This window comes from Triturus cristatus, chromosome 2_1 (genome assembly GCF_964204655.1).
Source record: "Triturus cristatus chromosome 2_1, aTriCri1.1, whole genome shotgun sequence".
Classification (NCBI taxonomy): domain Eukaryota; kingdom Metazoa; phylum Chordata; class Amphibia; order Caudata; family Salamandridae; genus Triturus; species Triturus cristatus.
The window spans coordinates 507,917,910-507,941,017 of record NC_140581.1 but is presented as its reverse complement, the minus strand read 5'-3'; the positions used below and the strand labels follow the sequence as shown (position 1 = coordinate 507,941,017).

At 44.0% G+C, this 23,108-nt stretch overlaps 1 protein-coding gene across 2 annotated transcripts in view; it reads left to right on the top strand.

The window, feature by feature from the left end:
* DHFR (dihydrofolate reductase) overlaps positions 1-23,108 on the top strand; it is a 296,698-nt gene that overhangs the window by 150,697 nt on the left and 122,893 nt on the right. For both annotated transcript variants that reach the window (XM_085632404.1, XM_085632405.1), the window contains exon 4: positions 10,834-10,960. In XM_085632404.1, the coding sequence (XP_085488530.1) occupies positions 10,834-10,960 (127 nt within the window). The remainder of the gene's footprint in view (positions 1-10,833; positions 10,961-23,108) is intronic.

The window sequence follows — 23,108 nt, the reverse complement described above, 5'->3', positions numbered from 1 at the left end:
ACATTCAAATATGCTACCAAAAAGCAAAATGTACGTTATCCATTCCCCCTAGAGCGCATTCCACACGCAAAATAGGGGCATCCATGGCATTCTTAGGAAACATCCCCATGGATGACATTTGCAAAGCTGCAACATGATCTACACCGCACATTTTCACAAAACAGTACTGTGTAGATGTGCAAGCAAAACAACAAGCTAGTGTGGGCCCCGCTGTACTAAGGACACTTTTTCAAACTACTGCAACACATACAGGTAGCCACCGCTAACGGCGTAACTGCTGTATGGTCTATGCAAAAGTATGCGATCTACAGCTCATATACCTTGAACGGAAAATGCTACTTACCAGTATGCATCTGTTCTTGGCATGTAGAGCTGTAAATCCGCATACGCCCACCCACCTCCCCAGACACCTATGTGTTGCAGTACTATCTTACTTAGATACATTACACATGGACATCTTTTCTAGTTCTAACTATCTCCATCACCCTTTATGGCGAAAACAATCTGGAGATGGAGTTGATGCCCATGCGCACTACTAACCAAAAGGAGTCCCCTATCTCGTGACTACAAAGACTTCTACAGTAACAAAGTGCAAACATCCGAGCCCAACACTAGATGGCTATCCATGCAAAAGTATGCGGACCTACAGCTCTACATGCCAAGAATAGATGCATACTGGTAAGTAGCTTTTTCCTTTTTTTAATTTCCTTGAATTTATTTGTTTTTTTAAACCCCACCACCACTACTGCCCCGTAGCAGCTGCTATTGAGCACCTGGGTGACTTTTGGAGGGACCAGACCCTGATAACGTTCTCTATGCTCCGCCTGGAATTTGAGATGGCAGAATCAGAACACTAGATACCTACAACTGGGACACGTCATTACGGGGCACATACTAGAAGGGGAGCAGCTAGCCAAGGCATCGCCTCTAGTGGATTGTTTGCTCACTTAGCCGTTACCAGATAAGGGGGCTATCCATATTATACAGGAAACTAATCAACAACTCCCCTGATCCGCTGGGGACATTGAGAGAGGTGTTGACTGATGACCTGGGGGACATGGATGACAAGGCCATGCAAAGTCCTTGGGGAAATTGCAATATGGGTCCGGTTGAGACTAGTCCAGCTAAAGATACCACACAGATCCTTTTACTCCAGGACGCTCTTACACTAGATAGGTAAGGTTACGACACCACTATGTCTCCAGGGATGCAACCAAGAGGGCACCTTTTTTCATATCTTTTGCGAATGCGAGTTGATACAGGAATACTGGAGGAAATTAACAGGGTAATGTCCCAGGTTCTGTTTCTACTTGTCTGGTTAGATGCAAAATGACTCGTCCTGATGATATCGGGACAAGACACCTGGCACAGATACCAGTGGCTCTGGTTGGTTATGGTGGCAGGAGTGGCTAAGCGAAACATTGCGCGAGTATGGGGTACCAACACTCCCCCTTGCATCGAGGATTGGGAATCTGACCTTGACTGGTGCCAAAGGGCAGAAAAGATGGCCTATCGGAGATGGGGATGCTCCAAGAATTGGGAGAAGGTGTGGGGGGCTTGGCATGCATACAGGGGTCTATGATGAGAGACTGACCTGCTGAAAGGGAAAACTAGGAGTGGAACACTCTTGGTGTGCTGTGGTAGGAAAATATTTATGAATATAAATGGGCCTTAAAAGTGCTCTCCTGGATATGCGGTCGATCAATGTCTTGATGTGAGAATTTCAAGATGTATGCCATGTATCAACCTGTCCTTACCTCCTGCATGAGCTGTATGATGAGCAAAGTTTAAAGAAAGAGTTTAAAAATATATATATATATATTTTGAGGACATAATCTGGAGTGTGGCCCAACATAATTTTGAAGCTGTATTCTCACCAATAATTCTGTGAATTATGTGGGCTGATTACCTGAGGTAGAATGTGTTGGACTGGACAACACCCAGAATAAAAGACTACCATGTTGGGGTGGATATACGAATGTTTTAGTTTAAGTTGATTCTAGCAGTGGAATATTACAAAAATGAATCCTCTTCCTCACACCAACTCAATTGTCTGGGAATTAACCAGTAAATTAAAAACGCGATGCTCAGAAGAGGTTTTGATAATGGACTCCAGATGATGAAAAGCAAGCCAGTGATAGCAGGTGAAGGCATTGAAGCTGCTCGTCATTCTGCCAAAAGTTCAATTGAAGCCTATGCCGTGAAGTCAGGGCTGGTGTTGTAACTCCAGACTCGGGGCCGGCTTTAGTGCTGGTGGCGCCCTGTGCGACAATGTTAGTTGGCGCCCCCACCCCCACCCCCAATGACAACCTCCACCACGGATTCTCTCACCAGCACCCTTTAACAGTGACCAAGTCACCATAACCACACTCTCTCAGATGCATTGAATTAGTTATATAGCGCCACTCATACCAGTGTAGGGTGTCCGAGCACTTTGCATCACACACACATTACACAGAGACAATCAATCATACGTGTGTAAATCAGTGTATAGGAAATGTTACTGAAGCCAAATGACTGAAAGTGTAGGAGTCACATGTCACCCATACTGGTAGGCAGTATAGTTTAAGAGTGCTTGGTGTGGAGAAGCACACCCGCAGAGTCGAAAAAGAAACAGCATAGTTGGGAGTTTTCTTTAATAATAAGAATCGATTTCTAGCCAAATTAACCCTTTTTGCAACATTAATCAATGTTCTAATGTATACTTTGCAGTGTGTATGCAGTTCTGGGATGAAAGTGAATAGCTCGCTGTTCTATATTAGGACTTTAAGTTATAAATTGCAAGTAACAAAAGGATGTTTCCCTTAAAAGCAGTAATCTGCTGATCTGTTTACATCATACGCACTCTGTAATCTACTTGATACACGTTCTTTGCAGCAGGTATATTAACGCTCTGCACTAACTTCACTTAAGTCAAAACCTCAACTATACAAAATGCGGATCTCTCTCCAGGAAGATAATTAATCACACGAGTTTTCTTGACATTTATGTGAGGCCTGGTAATTGCCTGCGGAAAGAAACGCTGCAGCAGGTGCTTCAAAAGCATAATAAACTTTCAAACACGGCGCCCCCAGGAAGCCAGCACCCGGTGTGGTGGCACCGGTCGCACCGCCCTAAAGCCGGCCCTGTCCAGACTTGAACGGTTTTCCAAGACCGCGCGACACAACAAGGCTTGGTTCCCAAACTTTTGACTCCTGAGGACCCCCATTGAGTCACCACTGGACCCCCAAGCAATTTGTAGGATTTAAATTTCAAACATTAAAACAGTAATTCGAAAAAAATAAACAAACGTGTGCACACAAAACAAATACTCAAATTACTAGGGATTTTAGGGGCATGTTTACAAGTCCCTATCGTCATGGGAACGTCACTTTTTGCGATGTTCCTGTGGCAATAGGGGCTTTGCCTTATTTACAAGGCAGCGTTAAGCCACCTATTGTGGCTTAACGCTGCCTTGTAAATAAGGACCCCTTTCACGCAATGCTTGGCGTGAAAAAGGTGAGCAGTGGGAGTTGCAGTGGGCGTTTCACTCCAACGCCCATTGATTTTGACGCTGCCCTCTATTTACAAGGTCAGCTTAAATAGGAGACAGCACCCGAATTAAGACCATGAAAAACCTGGTCTTAACCTGGCGAAATGAGGAGAAATGCCTTATTTCCCCTCGTTTTTGCTTTTTCCAACGGAAAAAGCAAAACACCTTTGATTGTTTATGTTAAGGATGGTGACCCTTCCTGCACATAAACAATCTTTAATAAAAATTATGTTTTGTAACTTCCATGTGTGCTGCATTAGGCAGCACACATAGAAGTGACAAAAAGGCATTACAAAATTGTTCATGTGCAGGAAGTGGGAACATAGCAGCATCAGGATAATGATAGACTGGGAATAAACATATGTTGCAAACTTTTACCATGCAGTTTGCAAGCAGCTCTTTGACAGTTTATAGGACACTGTGCTAGATTATGATTGTCCCTCATGAATTGCACAGTGACAAAAGAATTTGTGACAAAACCAGTAACCCACTGACCTATGCACATAAAATACTGTTTTTTAAAATGCTTTGTACACGGTCTTTGCAGTAGGCATATTAACCCTCTGTGTCACATTAGATAAGTCAAAGTTGCCAGTAGACAAAACTCTCATCTCTCTCCAGCAGGTACATTAATCACTAGCATTTTCTTGACACTTTTATAGTTGCTCAAACTACTAATTTTACAAGGAAATTTGTAGTGCTTTTAAAACTGCTGCCTGCGGACCCCCTGAGAATATGCCACGGACCCCTGGGGGTCCTCGGACCCCAGTTTGGGAAACACTGGCTAGGGAAAAGGGGTCTATTCTTGGGTTTGTCATCTGATATAAAACCGATATTAAAAAACAAAAAGCTCATATCAGTCGAATATGCCAGGCACGACACATAGTTTCTCACAGTGTTATAGTAGCATACCCTATTTCATAAAATACATCCCCATAATTAAACTCCGAGTGGAATGCGATTGGAGTCTACAAAGAGCATGTACAAAGATCCTCACATCTTCTTCATATAATTTGTCACCTTTTCTGAGGCCACTCTTATAAACCGCTCCAATTTGACACATTTCCTCGACATCTTTCACCACATTAACCAGGTTGGGAGTCACTGCCTTTAGGAAATTAATACTGATGCATTGTTCCTTTTAAGGTCCATGTAAGCCTCACAGCCGCCTTTTCCTTTTTTTTTTTTAATGTCCTAAAATGATTGTTTCCAAATAAGCAGGATTTAAAGGTTGGCATCAGTTTCAGTCCTACTTAATTGTGGAATCTCTCCAACAGAGAGATTACAGGACAATCCTAGAGGAGGTGAAAAAGGGTGATTGCTTGATTATATCAGAGGCAGGTTTCAGCTCGGCCATGCTTTATCCTGAGCGAGGTACACATCAGAGTGGGGGTTATACAAGTGTGACGAAGCATGTTCCATTATGTTGGGTGGCAATTAGTATGGTAAATGTACCATGTGCATGTTGATAGCGATATACAGTTTCTGTTACCCATAGGTCAACTGTCTTCAAACGCATAATGTTCGGACAACAGCTAGAACAGTTTGTCACATACAGAGGCAATATGCTCTTTCCCAAAGGGGCCACACCTTATCCGATTCATGCTCATGAAAATGTACTACACTAAAAGCTACAATTGAAAATGTATAAAATTATACAATTACGTTTGCAAAATAAAAGAGTGTTCAATTGTGCTAATGTAAATATAACCGCGCTAGAGACCTCTTAGACTAGGAATAGGCCAGTTACTAAATCAAAGACTCCTGAGGCACAGTCTGCTCCCATTTCCATCTGATCATCCGTGGTTCACCCCTTTGTTGATTCGCAGAGCTCGAAACCGCAGTGAGATTGCTTCACCCTTTCTGAAAGATGGTACAAGTTAGTTTGCGTTCTGGACTTACCAGGGGAATTGGAAACTAGTCCCATGTCCCCTTTGCAAATTTTAGGTTTTTTCTTTTTTTATTGTCCATCTGGAAAGAAGGGACAACGAAGTGTTCCTGGAAACCTGGGTAACAATGCAGTTTGTTTACAGTTGTTCTCTCGAATTTGTATTAAAAAAAAAGTATTTAACTTAAGTGGTTCTAATTTGTAGAAATAAATTGTTTTTTTAAGATAATTTTATTGGCATTTTCAACATAATAGCAAGACATAATTCCAATGACTACATCATCTTCATATTTCTCCCATCCCGTTCCGTGTCCTCCCAGTTATACATCATCATTATGTCTCATTTGGAGGCCTTCCCAACGACCAAGTCTGCCTCTAAGTGTATTATCTGTGCCTATTCAATTACATTCACACCCTCCCCCTCTTCATTGCTTGTCCGGTCTCAGAAAAAAGATGTCAACCTCTCAGTAGGTCATGCTTCTATTTACATATTGCATTCTCTATTTGTCACTTCATCGGACTTCCCCTTAATTTTCCATCCCCCTCCTCTCGCTCCCCATTAGTCTCAGTGGGGTGGGGGTGGGCGGGGGCTCCTTTGCGTCCCCCATTATGAGTGATCAGGCTTGTGCATCCTCTATCTTTTCGTATTTTTTGACTCGTTTCATTCTGACTAGTTCGGCGGTTGCCCATTCACTGAGGTCTTTCAGCCATCCCTCCATTGTCAGGGGATCTGAGCTGGGCCATCTTATCGCTATTCTTCTTTGCCAGCACCTGCCCCAGCAGAACATACCTTCTTCTAAAACATTTTGATTTTGGCGTGGGGAGAAGTCTCAGTACTACTACCTGTATTGTGTTTGGAATTAATCACCCTGTGGCAATTTGCATTCGATCTACTATGGTTTCCCAGTATTGTGCCAGTGTTGAGCATTCACATACCATGTGTATAAAATGTGCTTCTGTTTGACCGCATCGGGAGCGTTCTTTTTTCCGGTTTGGGTAAATTTTGCTTATAGTCCGCGGAATTTAATAAGTCTGGTGAATGATGTTGTACGTTAGGAGTTTAAATCTCGCGTTTGAGCTCACCCGTTTAACTCCCTCATGTATTTTCATCCATTCCTGGTCTGCCAGGGGCTCATCTGCTGCCTCTTTCCATTTTGTCTGAAATGGGAGGCGCTTCTTCAGAAGGTCGTGCCGCAACGGTTTATATATACGCGAGACCAGTCTGTGGCCTCCAGTCAAACTAATCTGTGCCTGTAGTGCCGACGTGCTGGGTGGCGCCAGCGGAAAAGTGGGCCAAAGTTCGCGAGTCACTGCAGAGATCTTCCAATATTGTAGGAACTGTCCTCTTCTCAGTTCAAAAGTGTTTTCAGCCTCCTCTCGCGTTATGAATTGTTCATTACTGTATAGATCTCCCATTGTATGGCATCCCCCCATCACCCATTTTTTAATAGACATTGAAACTGCTATCTTTTTGAAGCGTTGTACCATCCACAGTGGCATATCCTGAGCATAGGGCGCGTGCCGGATCACCCCTTTAATTGATATTTTCGAAACCGCCGCTACATGCTGAATGATGTATGGGTAGGACCTGGGCACCCCAGCCCCCAGCATAAGGAGCTCCGGTAGGGAGACTGCTCCGTGTGTACCTGCCAAGAGATGTTTCTCTCAGTTGTCATTCTCATCCAGCCAATGAACGACATGCTTTAGTTGCAGGGCTGTGTAATACAGGTCTAACGATGGTACTTCCATTCCGCCCGCCTGACATTTTCGTTGGAGTGTGTCAAGCATTGCTCATTTTCACTTGTTTGCCCTTAGCAGTTCGACTAGCAGGCTTTCTAACTTTGTGAAGTATTGCTTTGGGATTCTGTATAGTGAGTGCTGTAGGGCCGATAGACACCTCTGCAGGATAACTATGATTATTAGGGCTATCCTACCCATCAGGGAAAGTGGGAGCTCCCTCCAGAATTTGATAGTTGCCAATACCCTTCACTACTCTTCCCCATGCCATTTTCTAGGTAGGCTGTGGATGTGTGTGTCAGACGAATGCCTAGGTACCTGACACCGTCCGATACCCATTTCAGACCTATGTTGGGCAAATCAATTTCCGGCTTATCGGCCAGCCTCCCCATAGGGAACAGTTTTGATTCACCAGGGTTGAGGTGGAGGCCAGACAGCTTCCCGAATTCCTTAAGCTCTCTCAGAAGAGCTGGGACCGCATTATCTGGATGGCGCATATATACCAGTGTATCGTCTGCACATAATGAAATCACATGATTGATGTTTTCCAGTTGAATTCCCCAGTTTCCTCAGTGTGGCTGACAAGGGCTCCATTGTGATAGCAAAAATGAGTGGGGACAATGGGCAGCCCTGGTGAGTACCCCTTAGTGTAAATTGTTCTGATACCTGGCCCGCAGTCTCACTTGAGCTGTTGGGGTGGTGTAAATTATTCGAACCCATGGAATAAACCCCTGGCCCACGCCCATCTTCTTTAGGGTCGCCCATATATATCCCATTCTACAGAGTCAAACGCCTGTTCGATGTCTAGCATGGAGCATGCCAGACATGCGCCAGTCTCCGTAGGTTATGTATGGTGTTCAATCTGTACAATTAAATATTGGAAAGAAACCACAATTTTGAATCAGAAATTTAAACAACCAATGATCTTCTATTGATATTTACGCAATGTATATTTGAATTAAACCCGTAGGTGCTCCAGATGACTGTCCTGTTGAAGACCATTTAATCAAATTACTTAATTTATTTGTATGAACAATACGACTGAGCCAGTATTGTGGTCAGTGCTTATTTAAAGTGTTTTGTTGATGTAGCCAATATAATTTTAATATTTTCACTGTTCATTTGCACACTCCAGCGCTTATTTTGCTAATCTCATTTACTGCGCGTCACCTAGAGGACTTAACTATTAAATTCGCATGTTTAGTGTTAATCAGTGCAAGCTCATTGGTTGCTTCCATTTCTAATGCAGAACTATTTCAGAGATCAAATTACAAAATTGACACCTCTACATTGAAATAGCTTTTTGTTCAAACGAATCCGATGGAACCACAGTGCATGTAATAGATAGCCTTGTCTTGTCATTTAGGTTTATGGATAAATCCACAATTTCAGTTCAATTAACATTGATTTATTTTAAGGTTTTATAGAGCGCGAACCAGACCAGTGAGGGTATCAGAGCGCTTTACAGGATTGAAGGGTGGTATACAAAGGACTTAGGAGAGGAGGATATCAATGGGATACAAGGGTTATGTACATTGTGCCGGAAAAACAAGCGGTCTCAAATTCTGAATACATTTGGGATAAAAAGGTAGAATCATTATACAAGAAAAGAAGTAGTATCCGCTCCCAGGTGGGATGCCCAGAAGGGCCTGGAAGGTATCATGCGGAAAAAGTCAAGGATAATGCCGTAATGGTGGGTGGTACAAGGTCGTAGGGGAGATTGTAATGCGATCGTTAGGTGAGGAATTTGCCCATAAGGAAAATTTTGGTCTCCTTTTTGAAGCGTGTAAAAGATGAGTCTTCTCATGGTGGGCGGGAGAGTTCCATATTCTTGGAGCGGCCCCAAAGAAGGCCCGATAGTAGGTTTTTTTTCTTTTCCAGAAGCAAGCTGATTGGAGCAAAAGGTCTCTGGCAGACCGGGAGTTTCTGGCCCCTCCGGATATCACGAGTTTCTGGGCGAGGAATGCAGGGGAATTAGAGTATAGAGCCTTGTGAGTAATGCAGGCCATCTTAAGTTGGATTCTGGCCTCGAGAGGAAGCCAGTTCAGGGCTTTAAGGTGGGGAGAGATGTGGTCGAATTTCTTTGAACCGGTTAGGAGTCTGGCGGTGGCGTTGAGGCAGGCTTTCAGTGGGGCCAGAGAGTTCTTGGGTAGACCTGCGGGAGTAGAGCATCTGTATTCTAGTCTGGAGGTGACTAGTGCCTGGGTTGCCATTTTTAGATCGGGAGGGTCGAGGAAGGGATTCAGGTTTCTTAACATTCCTCTAAAAAGTAAAGTCCATATCCTAAGCTGCTTTTAGGAAACAAGGGATCACCTAAAACGGGGTTTGCATTTGTACACCCTCCTTTGCTAGCCAGCTAGGCTCGTGTTCTAGAAATGCCAAAACAAGGTATGCCCAAAGAAATGTAAGTTTTAGCGAGACATGATTTTTGTTGTTAATGAGCTCCACTGCTGTGGGGCCAGTCTAAGGAAGAATTGAGATGAAGAGTTTGGCACTGATGAGTGAACATGAATGGAAGAGAAAATAGTTCTCGTCAAAATGTCACTAATTACTAGTTTTAATGTCTTTTGTATGCTGACTGTAGCATGTTATTTCGCAGTGAGTGAAGAGAAACATTTTAGAGGAATATTACTTTTTAATGGTATGCTCATCTGTGTTTTAGGAGCTCTGAAAGGTGCGGACGGTACAAAGATCGAAGTGAAGATTTCGGGCCTACAAAAGATGCAGTACTTGTTATGTTAGCAGGATTGTGTTTACTTAGGTCAAGTTAATGGCATTATTTTGCACAACATATACTCCAAATTGCGCAAAAATGCTCTTCCCCTCTGTATACGACCCAATAATGGTGGGCTTCACTGAAGCGAAATGTCGAAAGATGTAAACTAGAGAGTCTAGGCTATAATAACCACTGTCCGCATATTCAGTTCCGCGAACTTCGCATATATTGGAAAGGGGGCATCATATATATCCTTGAGTTAATCATCAATATTGCAGTTTATTTATAGCCACACAAACTGTGGCTTGGGGAAGTGCCACAGATATTGAAGAGGAAAAAACACAAAGGTTTTTATACAGACCAGTGGGATATGGACTGGGTTCGCTGGAGCCGTTGGTATTCTTTCCCAAGTTGCACTGGGCATCTTATTTACTCTGACCGGCTACCTTCCTGCACCATCAACTTTGCATTCATTCCAGGATACGAGGGGTGAGTTAGCAGGGGGCTGTGGTCATGCAGACTTCTCTACTACTGTCCTTTGCAAGATCTCCTACCATTCTGGAGGACTGGAAAGCACCTGCGTTTTTAAGATGGAGCAATTGAAAATTAAAAACTTTCTTTTTATAAATTGCTTTAACAAAATGCATTGTGCAGGTAGAGGCTGAGTGAGAAATAGGCAGCTGTTGTTTTGACAATATGCAGGCTGAAAATCTTTAAATCTGTAGATTGGAAATGAGGCTGAGCGGTCGCCCGAAGCATGCTGTTTAGAGGAAACGTGACCTGCCGGAGTCCATAACATGCACTAAGCTCAATGAGCCATCTTACCAACCCCCTCCGCCCCTTATCTACTCCCAATATATGACTTTAGTTGATGTGAAATCCATTCCGCACACAGAGTAGTTGTTTGTAATTGTGAAATACTTGTATAGGTAAATTTACATTTGTTATCGTTTTCTTTAGAGAACCGCCAGAAGGGGCTCACTATCTTGCACACAGCTTGGATGGTGCCTTAGAGCTTGTAGAATCGCCAGAACTGGCAGAAAAAGTAGACATGCTCTGGATCATTGGAGGAAGCTCACTCTATAAGGTATTGATGCAAAGATGTAAAAATATTTTCCAGAATAGTAAAAGATCAGTAATACTGAGTTGCTAAACTGTAAATGCATTTCACATAAGTTGTTCTCATAGTGTTGCCTGTTGGCTTTTAGTTGCTCTGCACAAATACTTTTATTGAGACTGACTGATTTGTAAGTATTTGAAGTCATCCCCACTGACATCTAAAACAAAAAATCCAATGGAGATGAGCCCATCCCCTACTTTTCTTTTAGGAACTCTTGTATTTTCCTATGATACTAAATAATTTATGGTTTATTAAGAGTTTCTGTGACCCTCTAATGCCTTTAAAGAGAATGTTACTTTGGTGTTCTATGAGTAGATGAATGGGAAAAGGTGAATACCGGTTTTTGCTTAAGCGTTTGCTTTAAAGTGTTTAAGGTGCCAGTCGGCATGGTAGGATTTGGGGGCAAGAGTTTAGGAAAAGTGATGGGGAATTCGGGAAACAGTAGCTTTCATAATACAATGATATATAGCTCCCCCAAAACATTTGTGTTTTACCTGACAAAGTGAGATTTTTAGACTCCAAACGTGGGTGTTGATTAGGAATACGATCCCCTATGGCTGTTGCTCAGATAGTATTTGGATTTCAGCAGCTTGCTGTGAAATGCGTGATAATCTGTATTGTAGGTAGTGCTGGACAAAAAAAGTGCATATATACATTTAATAGCTACACTAACCATAATTAGATGGGTAGCATTAAAAAATCCAGGTAGTTAGGTGTTTTTTCCCTACTTGTAATTGCTTAAAAGTTTGAGTTTTTTACTGTCCTCCACTAAATTGTGAGTGTCTTCCAAATTTACTAGAATGCCACCAGAGTTTTACTAAAGTTTGAGTTTTTACCAAACGTGTACATGCCCGCAGTCCTAGCATTCTCCTCCTTAAGCTCTTTATTTATCATGAGTGTTTAACTTTTGGATGGGGTAAAGTGACTTAAAAATGAGACTGCCCTCAAATACAAGTCACATTAAATTTGATGTTAATAGGTAAGGGAGACCATTTAGTTGGCAGTTCACTGGCATTTGATATTTATCTCCTGGCCTGCTTGCTAGAGTGGCTGCAGAAGGAATTGCTTTTCTGAGTAGTTTATGGGCTTCCATAATTCCCAGAGACGGAATTTTGTAATTAATAAACTAGATCAAATCCTTGTCCCACTGAACAATTAAAATTGGTGACAAGTGGTTGTGCGCTTGTCACTGAGGAATGTGATTGATTGGCTGTTGCATGGGCTGTGTTTTAACCACTTATTTTAATATCTTCTTTGCATGCTACCATGAGAGAATTAATTATTGATCAATGAAAACTAATGTTGTGTTAGAATATTGGGTTGATGTCTGGTAGCCCATTGTCCAGTTTATTTTACATTCTGCAAAACAATGATATTTTAACACATTAGCAGTGCAGAGAAGAATAGAAGCCTGGCACCGTAAAGGGTAAGTTTCAATTTTATTAAGGACACGGTGGCAAGGATTATGCATAGTCTTTCTCCGCTTTATTACATACCAAATTTTATAGCAGCCAGAAAGACACATTTCATAAAAACTTGTATGAAACCTAAGTAAAACATGAGTAAAAAACATCAACTCCTATGACACCGAGGGAGGTCTCAAACACAATAGTCCTTCCATAGTGTTCATAAAAGTAAAAAGTCCTTTCACTCTGTTGGTGCCTCCTCTTTCTTCGCGCGAGTTACGCTAATCCATCACTGGTCCTGTTTCGAGCCGTCGTTCCCTGAAAGAACAGAGACCACATAAGGTTTCGACTGAAAACAACCCCGAAGGCTCAAAGAATCAACACTGCATACAAAACATACGTAATAAATCAGACTTGATATCCACCACTGTCATTCTGATAACCATGAATCGGTTACTTACCATCGTACGGGCGGGTTCGCACAAGACTGTGCATCGGGCGGGATAATCCTCCTCTCAGTGTCCATAATAGAATTGAAACTTACCCTTTACGGTGCTAAGCAAATTTCTATTCTATCTCAGGACTGGAGGCTCAGATTATGCTAGTTTAAAGCTTACTTACCACTAACTGAGCAACCTCTATTACAGGTTTGAAGTAAAACCTTTTACAGGTTGAGTCCGAGGACCAATCCGCTGCCCGCATCAAATCCTCCAGGCGGGCACCCAAAAAAAAGCTTTTGAAGCCATCGGGCCCTTTGCAGAATGAGCCCCAAATTGGTTTGTGTCAATGCATGATTCTTGCATGACCCAACGCACCCACCTGGCTATAGTGGGGGAAGAGACAGCCTTGTGCGTTTTTCTTAGGGCAATAAGAAGTTGATGCTCGCCCTGAGGACGAAATTCTTGTTAGCTCGTCGTATGCCTTGAGGCAGCCCACAACACACAATTTTGGGGCATCCGGAAAGGCCTGATGTGAGACCGTCCGGGTTAGTGACTTAGTGCGGCGCCCCACCGTGAACACTACTCCGTCCGGAGAATAATCTCTTGATGTAATATCCAGCGCCAAAACATCTGAAACTCTCCAACAGGAGACCAAACATAGGAGCATTGCCAGTTTGGCAGAGATTTCCTTTAGAGAAAGATACTTATTCGGTTGCCAAGATAGAAAAAGTTTCAGGACCAAATTGACGTCCCATAGAGCAGAGTAGCGAGGTTCCGGTGACCAGGAAAGGCGAATACCTCGCAGAAGTCTGCAGACAAAAGGGTGTTCCCCACTGGAGACCCATCAATTAGGCTGTACCCCGCAGAAATTACCAACCCTATCGCATTGATTGAGCGGTACGCCAGACCTTCCGCCACCAAGTCTGCTAGGAAGTTCAGAATTGGAACAACACCTGCGCCCACGGGAATCCAAGTCCCTTCGAAGACCCCAACAAACCCATCTTGTCCAGGCGGACCGATAACACTTGGTGGTGGTGTCTGCCCAAGCCTTTGACAGGAGACTCTCAGCCGGTCCCGAAAGGCCCAGGAGCAACCAACGCTGCCTGAAAGCCCCTACACCATGAGTTGGAGAGAACCCCGGGTTAACAGATGGTGCGGTACCCTGTCCGGGTTCAGAAGAAGGTGAGGAAATAGGGTGAATAGGATTGGACAATCCCAAGAAAGTTCCAGAAGAACCAGAAACCAAACTTGCGATCTCCAACACGGGTTCACCATTACCAACTCTGCCTCCTGGTGGCGAATCTGGGCCACAGCTCTTGTAATCATTGAGAACGGGGGAAACGCATAACCCTTCTCCTGACTCCAATCCTGGAGAAACACGTCAGTGGCCCCAGCCATTGGATCCGGTCTCTAACTGAAGAACCGCGGGACCTCATGGTCTAGGCATGACGCAAAAAGGTCCACTGAGAACGCCCCCACAGGTTCTCCAACCACTTGAAGACCTGAGGATCCAGTTTTCACAGACTGGAATCGTGGAGGTGCCTAGAGTGCCAATCTGCCACCTGGTTGTCCTGGGGCGGAAGGTACTCCGCCGTTACCGACATATGAGCCAAGCAGAAACTTCGGAATCTTTTGCCAGGTTAGCTAAGGCTCGGGAGTGAGGGCCCCCCAAGTGATTGACATAACGGACTGCTGAAATGTTGTCCATTTTTAGGAGAACACAGGACAGACACTGTTCCTGGTCCAACAGCAGACCGCAAAGGAACCTTCCAGGAGCTCTAGCCTGTTGATGTGGAGGTTCTGCTCGTCTAACGACCAAACGTCTGCGGTGGACAAATCCCCTCATCTGGCGCCCCAGCCAGACCTGCTGCCATCGAACTCTATGACAAGGTCTGGAACTGAGCAGAATATTGCCCGTTCGTTCCATGCCTCCATGTGGGTCGGCCACCACACGATCTCTTCCTTCGCCTCTGTAGAGAGTGGAACTGACTGATCATATGACAAGCCTCTCCGCAGGTGGTAAGCTTTGAGGCGCTGGAGGGCCTGGTAATGCAGGTGTTACAGGAAAATTGCCTGGATGGAGGAAAAGAGGAGGCCCCCAACCGGGCAATCTGCTGGAGAGATGTTTGAGTTTTGGAAATGGTTTGGTGCAGCTCGTGCCGGATCTTGGCCTCATTTCAGGCAGGTCGCTCCCCCACGCCACACAGCACCACCTGTGTGCCCGTATCCCTCTGCTCTGACACCGCTGTAGGTTCGAGGCCCGTTCCTCGGTTGTAATTTTGCCATCACTGTGTTTTCCTCGTTTCTTCCTCGGTAATTGTGTTGTTGTCTCCCTTTGCCTCTGTGCCCCAAGTTTGCAATTGCTTTGATTCCTGTTCACTGTATAGTTATCTCTTGCTTCTTGCGTTTTGTTACCCATTTTCTTCTATACGCTGCTTTTTCCGCCCGTTCTTTTTCCCGCCGCTGCGTCCCCTGCATCCCCGCCTTCCTGCTCGCCCATTCGCCGCACCGCTCCCGCCTCCCAGCTGCTCCTCCCTCCCACCTCCCCTTATATGGCGGCCGCTGCGCGGTGAGGAGAGCGACCCTAGACCCTGATTTCAGGCAGGTCGCTCCCCCACGCCGCACAGCACCACCTGTGTGCCCGGATCCTTCTGCTCTGACACCGCCGTACGTCCGAGGCCCGTGCCTCGGTTGTAATTTTGCCATCACTGTGTTGTTTTCCTCGTTTCTCCCTCTGTAATTATGGTGTTGTCTACCTTTGCCTCTGTACCCCAGATTTGCATTTGATTTGATTCCTGTTCACTGTATTGTTTTTTACCATGCGCAAGTGATATAAGATCTAATCTAATGCCATTTGGAGGAATGAGCCTCAAACCCCTGAAAAGTAGACCATCACGTACCGATAATTGGTCTCTGACATGCCAAAACTTCTCCAACTCTACGTCGTTTCTGTGTTTTTTCGCCCAACCGTTGTTAACCGCTTCTAAGACCTTTAATAATACTTGATCTTGTAGGGCTGCTTTTTCCCACCTGTCTTTATCAATAATGGAATCTTCAATCAGACAAACCATTTCCTCTTCTCGCTCAAACTCATTGTCAAAGTTGACGTCAGCTTTGACAACCAGTCTGGACAAAGCATCAGCTACCTTGTTTTCCACCCCAGGTAGATACTTTACATCAAAATTGTAATCTTGGAGCCCAACCACCCACCTTGTAATTCTACTTAAAACAGCGTCAATCCCTTTATTCTTGAAAATCTCACATAAAGGTTTGTGATCAGACCTGACTTCAAATGTAGCACCCCACAAAATGTTTTTTAGCTTATCGACCAATACACTGCTAGAGTTTCTCTCTCTATTACAGAGTAACGAAACTCAGCACCCCGCAAACTTCTGGATAGGAAAAGAATGACTTGCTCATGGGAATGATCCTTTTGTAAGAGAACTGCTCCCAGTCCCTTCAGACTCGCGTCCGTGATCAAAATGGATTTTTTCTTGGGGTCAAAACTACATAGTTTGGGAGCAGATTTCAACTTTTCTATAAGGGTACAAAATTCTTGTTCACATTTAGCATCCCACAAGAATTCGCAACCTTTGCGCAGTAAAGCCCTCGTATGTACGCACAATGAAGCGAAACCATTTATAAACTTATTATAATATTCGGCCATACCCAGGAAGCTCATGAGTTCCTCTCTATTTGTAGGAGAAGCCAGATTCTGTATGGCATTAATTAAACTCTCCTTTGGTAACACTCCCCCTTGAGATATAGCGTGCCCTAAATATTCAATTGAGCTTTTCCTGAATTTGCATTTCTCAATTTTATCCGTGAGGTTAAAGTCTTGTAATCTGTCCAACACCATGTATAGCCTGTCATCATGTTCTCTCGTGTCACTTCCAAAAATCAATATATCATCCTGATAAATCTTGACACCTGTTAGACCCTTTAAAACCTTCTCCAGCGCCCTTTGAAAAACTGAGGCTGCTGATACAAGCCCAAAAGGAAGTCTTGCAAAACGGAACGTACCAAAAGGAGTGACAAACGTCGTTAGATCTTTAGAATCATCGTCTAATCTAATCTGGTGGTAGGCTGACCGTAAGTCAATGGTACTAAAAATCTTCGCTCCTTTTAAGAACATCAACATGTCGTTTATCTTTGGTAGAGGATAACTGTCAATAACTACATTCTTGTTTAGTTCGCGAAGGTCCACACACAAACGAAGGGACCCATCAGCTTTCTTGGCGGCGACGACCGGAGCAACCCATTGAGTTGCCTCTACATCCTCAATTACCCCTTCAGCCTTGAGTCCCTCCAATTCTAATTTGACCAATTCTCTGACTGCGACAGGTACATTTCTAACTTTACAGCATACTGGTTTAGCATTGTCAATCGTCCGAATATGATGAAAATAACCTTTGAGGCAACCCAATTTATTTGAAAACACATTCGGAAATCTATTCCCCAAGACATCTGAAAACTCTTTGTTAGTAGAGTCTTGAACAACAGAGATCGAATTTGACACAAAATTATCTTTCAAAATAATGGGGGCGAAGAGTTTGGATCCAACATAACACCCAGGTCCTTCTGGTGAAACCAACTGAGAATGCTATCTCCCTTTTGTGAGATGTATATTTTTGCACTGGCCAATCTATCTTTGTATTCAATTAAACCCCAGAAGTATCCGAGAAGTTTGATTAGTTCACCCCCATAGGCCACAGGTTTTATGTCAGGACGGAAAGCATTTACCTTCCCCATAATGTGTTTGTTATAAAAATCTCTGGAAATAATGGTTATCTTTGCGCCTGAATCAAAAAGAACCTTAGTAGGCTTCCCTTCAACTAGGATTTCATCAATAGGGCAATTTTTCCGCTCTCCATTTTGTACCACCTGTACTTGAATTTGCCCACAATCAACTTCATCTTGGCATTGATAGTCGTCATCAACATCCTAATATATTTCACTTACTTTCCCTTTGTAATTTTTTCCTTTGCACATAACGGAGAAATGTCCTTTCTTTTTACATTTACTACACGTAACCTTCCACCCTGGACATTGTCTGTCATTTGCAAAATGACCACTTTTCCCACAACGAAAACATTTCACACTAGACAAGTTAAATTTCTTGGGTGGTTCTTTCGAGATTTCGTTTTTCGGCATTTCTTTATGGTTAATAGTTCCTCTATGGATAGACTTGACAACTTGAATAGAGCTTTTATCCTTGTTTTCCCCATTTTTCTTTGACATCTACGCATTTTAGGGAGTGTTCTATCCTTTTAGCAATTACAATAACCTCTTCCAAATTCGGTTAATCTTTTTGCCACAATTCCTCTCTGACGCGTTCAATGCTGCAACCCAACATGAATTGATCCCTTATTCTTTCGTCGAGAGTAGCAGCAAATTTACATGAAGAAGCCAATTTCCTGAGAGACGTGACGTAGTTCTCAACGCTCTCATCCTCCAATTGGGACCTTCTGCCAAAGTGGTACCTCTCTAAGATGGTACTGATTTAGGGCAAGTAGTGTTATCTAACATGGCAATGCAGATTTCGTATTCATTGAGGTTACGATCATCCAGTTCAGGAAGATGGTCAAAGAACTCTTGGCCTTCTGATCCTAAACAATGTAATAACAAGGCAGTCTTCCTTTCTGCACTTAGAGAGGAACCGCGCACTCTTGCGTACCTCTCAAACTTTCCGCCATTTTTGACACTTTATGGGAGGGTCTCCCGGTGATGACACAAAGAAAGGAGGTGCAGTAACGTTTTGCATTGTCTCAACTTAAACTTGAACAATTTAGCCAAGCAAATCTTGGAGTTTTGAGGTGAAATGTGTGTATCACTGAGAAGATACACCAAAGCCTTTAAAATGCGAGTTCCACAGACTTAAGTCACTTTTACCTTGGAGTGTTGAAGTGAAGTGTGTGTATCACTGAGAAGATACACAAAAACCCTTTTAAATGCGAGTTCCACAGACTTAAGTTAGTTGTACTCTTCTCCTGTATTCAAGTCGTGTAATAGCTGCCGATAACGCGATGCGTGTACGGAGCGTTACTTAGCAACACCAAACATGTGCCGAAGTGAACGTGAATGACGCAGCGCGTCAGGAAGCAGAACCCTTGTTTGTGGAGGTTCCCTTGGTAACCACAGGCAGGTGAGCGTGCGGATGACGCACGGATGACGCACAGCGCTAGTGCGTGCAATCTTTATCCACGGAGGACGCTAGCAACTAATGACGCACGGCCAGGAAGATCGCCCTCAGCATTCGAAATCGATGAGCAAGTCCGATTGAAAAAATGCCTTTAAACGGTGAGCAAAGCTGATTGAAAGAAATGTCTTTACACTTTGTCACAAATTAAAATAAACAATCCCCCACACATGGACTCCTCAAATTTGCTGTCGCGCACTTTCTCATCGTGAATTCCCCCCCAAAAAAAACAGGGCTTTCAACAGATGTAATGAAGAAGGTTCACTCACGTTTAGATGAAAGTTCATCAGGTTTATTATAAGCAAATCATCCCATCCAGCAGAAGCTCCTGTAAACATCAAAGGCAGGCTCCAACTGCTCACTAGTCGCTTACATCACCCTAGCCCATACAACAGTAAACATTCTTTAACTCCTGGCAACATGAGAGACATTCTAATATGCCACACCTACCTCCTTCCAGGCCGCCAGCTGTGAAGCCGTGAATGTTAACGGGTCCCCATGTGGCAATCCTATCAAGGGCAAAACCGAAGTATACAGGGGGAATCTCCGCGGTTTTTGTCTCATATCTTCTCCAGCACTGCAGGGCTGTTGTCAACAGAGACTGACGTGGGGTTTCCTCTGCCGGATAAGTAGTTTAGCCAATAATAGTGTGGGACTAGACCCAGACTCCACCCAATCAGTTTCCTCTAGCCGTAACCCCTCCAACCACTGAGCAATCCATTGCAGCAGGGAGGCCAGATAATATAATTCAAAGTTTGGCACCCCCAGGTCTCCGACAAGAGGTGTTGTAAGGCGTCCAAAGACACACTCCCAAATTGGATCTTGTAATAAGGAGTCCAGTTGGTGAAACCAGCAGGCAGGCACTGTAGTCGGGAAATTGATAAATATAATAGACGTGGAAGCATTACCATCTTAGACAGGGAGATATAGGCAATCGCAACGAACACCAGAGGGGGGACACAAGATCTGAGTGCTCGGAGGGTCCTTACAAGATTGCCCTCTTGCAAATCCTCAAGGGAGTGATAAACATGAATCTCTAAATATCTGAAGCTGGACTGAACCCAGTTGAGATCCACCAGGAGGGCTGGGCGAGCATCGTAGACACTAGGAAAAAATAAATGTTGTTCTTATTAACCCTCAACCCCGATACACGCTCAAACCCCCCCAAGAGATCCAGAGCTGTAACTGAGCCTATCGCCGCATCTTGCAAGTAAAGCAATAGGTCGTCAGCATAAAGGGTGATGCGTCGGTGACTCCCAACAGTTAGCCCCCATTCCTCCCCTTGACTGGACCTTTTACTTGGCTTGTTACATGGTCGGCTTTATCTAGTGGGTGAACACAATTTTGTTTATGGACACTGATGGGGACATTTGCTGCAGCTTTTTTTTGTATTTGCATGCTGTCTGGCGCCAGCTTTAGGGACACCGTGCTCATTGTGTGTGTTTTTTTTTTTTACTTTGATGAGTGCGGCGCCCGCTTCAGGGACACTGCGCTCGGTTTCATTAATATTTTTTGTTACTTTAATAATGAGCGTGGCACCCGCTTCACGGACACCACGCTGTGCAATACAATAGGTATTACTTTTGCAAAAGTTTGAACTATTGGTATTGTAAATGACAATGCCTTTTAATTTTTTTATAAAAGGCATTGCCATTTACAATGCCAATAGCTAACAAAATCTCGCAATGGCGAGACCTATTGCATTGTAAATGCTTGTGTTCACTTACTATGGTAAGGATGCATTGAGCTGCAGAGACACAATTCAGTTCCTATCTGAGCCCTTTAAACACATTGCTTTCTACTCTTTTCCACCTCTCTGCGGTGCCCCAGGGGTACTTATCTGTTTGTGCAGATGGTTCCTTCTTTTCGGAGTTGCCCCAGGGGCACTTACCTATTAGTACAGATGGCGCTCTACTTTGGGGTTCAGATCTTTTCCTGGTCGCAGGGCTACCTTTTCTCTCTAACTTCACACGACCTTCGCGCCAGGAGATTCACTCCCGCCTGCATCTGTTTAGTCTCCGTACCTGCCTCCTTTGAGATCCCAAGAGTCTCTGGGCATTACCTCAAACTTATTTCTGGCAGGGACAGCGCAGTCAGAAGTAAGATAGGTGGGGCTAGGAAGAGCAGTTGGCAACCTCTGTGAATGACCCTTCACCCAACTGCTGGTCATGCACATCTAACTTCCCATGGTTTAGGAAAACAATTTTACAAAACTGATGAGCTCACGGGGACTAAATCAAAATTGTTGTCTTAGTATCTGAAATATAATTCCTAACTGCAGCAAGCTGATGGGCTGGCTTTAGCTGGAAGGGACAATGACCGTCCAATACCGTTCAAAAACTCTGATTAGCCATTCCATACGTTTAAGCTGCTCCATAACTTTGTAATGTTCTAATTAACAAGAACGTTTTTTTTTATATTAATATATATAGTTTGTAACTTTGATAAAAACTTTTCATGGTTTGTAAGAAAAAAATAGATCTATTTTACTACTTAAGGAAAAAATTTGTAACGTAAAGTTTCATTTCTATTAAGGACTCTTTAACCCTTGATAACCAGACCACATTTCTCCCACACCCTCGGGGGAAAAAGTGCTCAAAAAAGAACCCTACAAGGGACAACCTATCCCTAAGTCCATAAACCAATCGCGACATTGGGCTCCTCATAGTCCCTCTTCAAGCCACTTCCCTGCCTCTTTCGTTGCATGAGTCATGCCATTCTTCCCGTATTAGCCTTCCTGTTTCCCGGAATCCCCTCCTGGAAGCAAAGGGACAAATCAGGGCTAGCAAACCAACAGTGGCCAAAGATTAAGTTCAGCATTATACCAATGAACAACGTCACTGCAAGAGCAAGTATCAGAAACAGTGTTTCAAAGGAGATAAGCAACAGATCACAGTTCAAAAGTCATGAACTAAAACACTTGTAAAAGCAAATTCATCAAGGAAATCAGAAGAGAAAAATGTACTTACTAACGGGCGGGTGATCTGGACAGCCATCCACGGGCGGGATAATCAGCGCCTCCGAGTCCTTGAGAGAATTGAAACTTTACTTTACGATAGCTAGGACATTTTTCATTCTGTGTCAGGACCGGAGGCTTTGGATTATGCTGGTTTAAAGCTTTCTTACCACCAAATGTGCCATGTCAATAATAGGCTTGAAATAAAACCTTTTAAAAGTAGAGTCCGAGGACCAGTCCGCCGCATTCATTATGCCCTCCAACCTTGCCCCAAGCGTGAAAGCCTTTGAGGCCATCGCTCTCCTTGCTGCATGAGCTCTGAATTGCCTTAGGCTAATGCCTGCCTCTTGCATGACCCATCGCACCGAACATGCGATTGTCGGAGAGGAAACTGCCTTGTGTGGTTTTCTGAGAGCAATCAAAAGTTGACTCTCCCCTGGAGGTCTCAGTTCCAGAGACATCTCATAAGCCTTCAAGCAGCGAACCACACACAATTTAGGGGAGTCTGGAAATCCTGTGTACTCTATTACCCTAGTGTGACTCTTAGACCTCCGTCTAATGGTAAAAGACACTCCAGAGGTAGAAAAACTCTGCCTGTGATGTCCAGGGCCCGTACATCGGAAACTCTAAGACAAAGCTGCATGGTCAGTTTAGCCGATAGTTTCTTTCTCGACAAGTATTCATTAGATTGCCACGACAAAAACAAATTGAGCCCTCTATTAACCTCCCACAACTCTGAATAACGAGGCTCAGGGGGCAGCCTCAAACTGAGTCCCCTCAGAAGACGACAAACAAAAGGGTGTTCACCCACCGGCTTGCCCTGTACCAGCACATGTCCCGCTGGAATGGCGGATCGAAAGGTGTTCACTGAACGATAGGCCAAACCCTATTGGGCTAAACTTGCCAGGAAATTCAGAATGTGGACTTAGTCCGTGCCCACAGGATCACAACCCCTTCGCACACACCTACACCATCGTCACAAGGTAGATCAGTACAGCTTGACTGTACTCTCTGCCCAGGCCTTGGACAAGAGGCCTTCAGCTAATTCCAAAAGGCCAGGGATAGACCATCTACTCCTGTAATCCTCCACGCCATGACATGCAGGGATCCGTTG